Source organism: Gigantopelta aegis, chromosome 15 (genome assembly GCF_016097555.1).
Source record: "Gigantopelta aegis isolate Gae_Host chromosome 15, Gae_host_genome, whole genome shotgun sequence".
Taxonomy (NCBI): domain Eukaryota; kingdom Metazoa; phylum Mollusca; class Gastropoda; order Neomphalida; family Peltospiridae; genus Gigantopelta; species Gigantopelta aegis.
Genome location: NC_054713.1, coordinates 29,705,126 through 29,711,127, shown reverse-complemented (window position 1 = coordinate 29,711,127; position 6,002 = coordinate 29,705,126). Strand labels below are relative to the sequence as shown.

The following is a 6,002-nucleotide window of genomic DNA, read 5'->3' as shown; positions in this document are numbered from 1 at the left end:
TATCAAATGCCGTGGTATGTGCTATCCTGTCTGTGGGATGGTGCATATAAAAGATCCCTTGCTACTAATGGAAAAATGTAGCGGATTTCCTCTCTATGACTGTGTCGAAATTACCAAACATTTGACATCCAACAGCCGATGATTAATAAATCAAAGTGCTCTAGTGGTGTCGTAAACAAAACAAAACAGACTTCATTGTACGCCTTGGTGGTTTTTCAGATGGTGCTCCGCTCAAAACAGAAGGTTGGCTGACTTCAGACGAAGTTTTATTTCAAATGAAATACGCTCCTATGAATAAAGGGTAATTCCAGTTTCAAACGGTTTCACACTGAAATACGCTCCTATGAATAAAGGGTAATTCCAGTTTCAAACGGTTTCACACTGAAATACGCTCCTATGAATAAAGGGTAATTCCAGTTTCAAACGGTTTCACACTGAAAAGAAGAGGAGTACAAACCGGCCTCGGTGGCGCAGTGGTTAAGCCATCGGACTACAGGCTGGTAGGTACAGGGTTCACAGCCCGGTACCGGCTCCCACCCAGAGCGAGTTCTTAAGGGCTCAGTGGCTAGGTGTAAGGCCACTACACCCTCTTCTCTCTCACTAATCACTAACCAAGTAACAACTAACCCACTGTCCTGGACAGACAGCCCAGATAGCTGAGGTGTGTGCCCAGGACAACGTGCTTGAACTTTAATTGGATATAACCACGAAAATAAGTTGAAAAAAAAAAAAAAAAGGAGTACAATTTGCCAACTGACAAAGTTTATACTAATTTTTGTAAAATTTAATTTTGTCTAATAAAATATTTTGCATAAATTATGTTGTTTCAGGGTGTAGTCAGTTAACGTTTTACATAACTTAAAGCCGATTTTCAATGTTTTAAGTAAATACTCAACATTTTTTAAAATTAGTAAAAACAATGTGTTTTTTCATGACTTTATTGTCGAGTAACTTAGAGATGTTTTTTTTGTTTGTTTTGTTGCTGCTGTTTTTTGTTTAGTTTTTTTTTTTTTTTTTTTTTTTATTTTTTTTTTTTTTTATTATTATTGTTTTGGTAGTGGTTTGTGTTTTGTTGGAGGGTTTTCGGGATGGTGGGGGAGGTGGGTACGTTGTGGAAGATGTACTTTTTTTTTAGAAGTCTAATCTGTTATGTAGATTATTTATTTAAAGGGACATTCCTGAGTTTTCTGCCATTTTTAAGATGTTATCGACTAATAGAGACTTTTTAACGACTGTAATTACATACCAAATATATTTTTCTGCATTAAATATTAGTGGCTGTATATTAAACATGTTTCTGATCGTTCTAATATATGTACTAGGTTAAATTTCATTTTATTTCCTAAAAAAAAAATTTTTCGTGGAAATTATTTGAAGACAAAATCCAGTTTGGGCTTGTTACAAAAATTAAGACGACCAGAAACACCTTGAATATACGGACACTGATATTCTAAACAAGAAAATATATTTAATATATAAGTTTAATCGTAGAAATATTTTATTAGTCGAAAACATCTTACAATGCAGCAAACTCGAGAATATCCCTTTAACGTTAATTTACAGATTTGACTGGTCAGAAAATATTGAGAATTCACTTGGACCGGCTGATAGGAAAAGGTCATTGAAGGTCAAGGTTTTGGATAAGCTGCGAGAGCAACCCATTCCTATTCGAGAGAAACTCAAACTTTCCAGGTATGATGTTCAATGGCGAATCCAGAAAATCCATTGGGGGGGGGGGGGGGGGGGGGGGGGGGGGGGGGGGGGGGGGGGGGGAATAAAAATCTAACTGTCGCAAAATTTAGGAGTGGCCTATGATTTATGTTTGATGCCGATTCTCAGTACTTATAAACATTAGTATAAAATCCCGATTTAGTCATTATACATAGTCTTCCGTAAATAAAATGTTTTGAGTGCGTCGTTAAATAATTTCCTTCCTTTCTTTTTATTCATTGTCAAGGACGAAAGTGAACACCATGCATGCTATACTCGAGTGTTACTTCTTCTTTCTTTTGCTTCTTCTTCTTCTTCTTCTTCTTCTTCTTCTTCTTCTTCTTCTTCTTTTTCTTTTTCTTAAATTTAAGGTATTTGCGACAAAACCTGGATTCCACATCATTGGTGTTTACTCAGGGTGTAAAACAACGAAAGGTAATACTGAAATACAATTGATCCCGCGTCTTGATCTTGCTTGTAACTTAATACATTTTTCGTGGCGCAGATTGACTCAGACTATCAACTGTCAAGACGGAGTTGGCCAACTCGACAGCTGCGTTGCAATTTCTTCCATTCCCAAGTTACGACGGGTGCAACTAATCGGTCGTAGGAGTTGTATACGACGAGAATCAAGTTGTAAGAGCGCTCAGACTAGCAACTGGACAGTTGTATTCTAACTCGAAACCGCCATATAACCGTAAATAAAATGTGTTGAGTGCGTTGTTAAATAAAACATTTCCTTCTAAGTCGTAAGATCGGCGAGTTGGTCAACTCCGTCGTGACACTTGGTAGTCTGATACTAGCATAACGGATATCGAATAGTGATGTGACATGAGAAGAAACATGTGACTGATCTATTATATACTAAAAGGCAAAAGTTATTGTGACACACAAAAGACAAAGATAATCGATGATAAGTTTTTACTGCCGTGTATAAAATGTTATAACATGGAAAGAGAAATGTCCGAAGGTATGTTTTGTTGATATCGTTGCCATAAGTGCCATATGGTGTTTCAGAACTTTCTGTGGACGGTCCCAGATTCTAGCATCCCTATGACTCGCCATCTGTCATTTTCACTGAGGCGTGGCATGACGAAATTACATCAAACGGTTCACTAATGGTGTTTTTCTGACTTCTGGACTTCTGAAAGCTGCATAGAGTGGCAATGATTTGCGACTGAATGTCTGGCCTTTTATGGTGAACACTGGACAGGATTTCTCCCGAATATTCCATGTTTCTTGCACAAAGCATGCAGTCGCTGCAACAACTGCTTGGTTGCATTTCTTCGAGCTGTTTCATGCACATTTTCTCTGGTTTACATCCATAAATCCATTCACAAATTTATTACTCCAAACAATCCATGTCACAATAACTTTTGCCTTTTAGTGTACTTAGTTAAATAATAAAACATATTCGACTTTATCATATGTTTACGATATATTGATGGAAATACACAAGGGACCAAACAGTAAGATCGACCCCCGTCAGTGGGCCCGTTGGGCTATTTCTCATTCCAACCAGTGTACCACGACTGGTATATCAAAGGTCGTGGTATGTGCTATCCTGTCTGTGGGATGATGCATATAAAAGATTCCTTGCTACTAATGAAATGTAGCGGGTTTTCTCTCTAAGACTATATGTCAGAATTACCAAATGTTTGATATCCAATAGCCGATGATTAATAAGTCAATGTGCCCTAGTGGTGTCGTTAAACAAAACAAACCAAACAGTAATAGTAAATAGTGACTGTAACTAAATCTCATAGTGTAAAACTCACAGTGTAAGATGTTGACAGTGTTGGTGGCAGTCAATTTGACATTACTGACATTAAATCCCACACATGACAACTTTATATAAAATACAGACATTACTATGCAAGTAGTGAATAAAATATCGTCTACAATTCCACGTGTTCCACTTGTTCCCTTACATCTTTCTATCAGTAATACATTGGATATAATCATGTTAACAGTGGCGGATCGAGAAAATCAATTTTGGGGGAATGACATGAGGTGGGATGCAAAGGGAACTTTGGGGGAGGTTTGGAGGGGGATCGTAAAAAAAATTAAAATTAATATATAATAAAATTATAACTATTGCAAAATTTGAGGGGCACGGGCCCCTGCTCCCCCCCCCCCCCCCACACACACCCTAGATCCGCCTCTAGTTAATATGTTATCCTGTCCTCTTCCTTTTTATTTAACATACAGCGATTATATACGCTAGTTAACAGTGTTGTCACTAGCCTATGGCAAGTCTAGTTCATTATGATATGATTTGGGTAACAAATAGTTATTACTTACACACTAAGTCAGTGTTTCTGCCAGAAAGAAAATTTTGGTATGGCGCTATGGAATTGAATGCAACCACAGTCAACAGTATGGGTGGCCTCACCCAGAAAAAAATGGGTTACGTTTAGGGTTAGGATTACAAAAATCATATAGTAATAATAAGAGTAATTAATTTTGTCAAAAGGTTAACTTTAAAAAAAAAAAAACGAATCTGCAAAATAATTTGGCGCCATACCCATTTTACCTTCTAGCAGAAACCCTGTTAATAAATTAAAGTATGTTTGTTTCAGATACACAGACATAAGCTGGACCTCAGCCTTGACTTGTGGGGGAAAAGTATCAACCATATTTCAGGTACTAGTTTGTCCGAAGGGTGATCGAAAGGTTTTAGGTCTAACTAGAGCGGACTTACCCTAGGGTCATGCCTACCTGTTAGTTTACAAGGTCATCCCCTTGGAGGGTCACACACTTCTCAGGCACGTGTGTCAACGGTGCTGCAATACCTGAATCCCTCCGACGAAGAGTATTTTCTCCTGCAAGTAAAAAAATAAATGGAAGTTAGACGGTGCTAGATCTGGGGAATACGGTGGGTGATCGTTGAGCTATAATGCACAGTCGTTCAGTGCTGCCAACGGTGCTGCAATGCCTGGATCCCTACGACGAAAAAGGATTCCTCCTACAAGTTGATAAACAAAACCCTCAACAAAGGAAATGGCATTGACATTTGCGTAATGCCTGCCGACTAACTCCCTATTTCAGGATAGGAAATATATGGAAGTTAGACGGTGATAAATCTGGAGAATACGGTGGGTGATCGATGAGCTATATACCACAGTCATGCAGTGCTGCTAACGGTGCTGCAATGCCTGGATCCCTCCGACGAAGAAGGATTTTCTCCTGCAAGTCAAAAAACTTCTCACAAGCGGAAATGACATCATTATCAATTGCGTAATCCCTGCTGGCTAGCTCCCTATTTCAGTATAGAAAATATATGGAAATTAGACGGTGATAGATCTGGGGAATAGGGTGGATGATCGATAAGCTATAAGCCACGGTCATGCTGTGCTGCCATTGCGACCACCGAAGTTTGGGTAGATTCATCGTCTTGATTGTTTCGTGAAACCTTTGTGATGGACAGCACATTCGTGAGGAGGTTCTGAATTCTTTTTTTCTTTATTCTGTCCCGGTCAGATCCCTAGCCATGTCTGAGACCGGTCCCGGGATAGATGTGCCCGAAACCTTCGTGGTATATGGGCACGTTAACAGAGTTCTCGCTCACTCTGGATTCCTTCTTCTGAGATGCTTACATTGCTTACTTCACATCGGTCTTGCTTAGTGATGTCGTACACATGTCCCCTTCTATTCCTAGTTAGGTCCAGAATGTGTTTCGATCACCCCTCGTACAGAACTCAGTTCCAAAGCACATACGCACGCACATAACATGCATACAAAACAGTCAAACACTACACTGTTGCAATAGTTGTTGTATCGTAACTTTCAGTGTTTTTGTTTGTGTAACATACTTTTCTGTTCGTCGTTTCAAAACACATTTGTAATGTTACTTTCTGTTCTGTGTGTTTCAAAACACATTCGTAATGTTACTTTCTGTTCTGTGTTTCAAAACACATTCGTAATGTTATTTTCTGTTTGTATGTGGGTGGGGTTTTTTTTGGGGGGAAGGGCATTGTTATAACATAACTTTCTTTTAGTTTGTTTTGTTTTTTGTTTAACGACACCACTAGAGCAGGATGTCGGAAGCAATTAAAAGTTAGTACGGACGCGAAAGCAATGTATATGATGAGATCTATACTATGTGAGCGCCGTAGGATGAGAAAAAACCACAAACATTCCTCGCCCAAAAGTGGTACGGCCGTACCGCTTCCTACGCCCCTTGAGATCACATTGATTAATTAATCATCGGCTATTGGAAAGGAAATGGTTTATTTAACGACGCACTCAACACATTTTATTTGCGGTTATATGGCGCCGAACATATGGTT

General features: G+C 38.9%; 1 protein-coding gene across 2 annotated transcripts in view; it reads left to right on the top strand.

Annotated features, from left to right (window-relative positions):
* Positions 1–222: 222 nt before the first annotated feature.
* Positions 223–6,002, top strand: part of LOC121390432 (transmembrane channel-like protein 3) — a 24,002-nt gene continuing 18,222 nt past the window's right edge. For both annotated transcript variants that reach the window (XR_005960211.1, XM_041522246.1), the window contains exons 1-4: positions 223–301; positions 1,564–1,692; positions 2,082–2,145; positions 4,293–4,356. Coding sequence is in view for 1 of the 2 variants with exons in the window: in XM_041522246.1 (XP_041378180.1) it covers positions 276–301; positions 1,564–1,692; positions 2,082–2,145; positions 4,293–4,356 (283 nt within the window). In the remaining variant the exon portion in view is untranslated. The remainder of the gene's footprint in view (positions 302–1,563; positions 1,693–2,081; positions 2,146–4,292; positions 4,357–6,002) is intronic.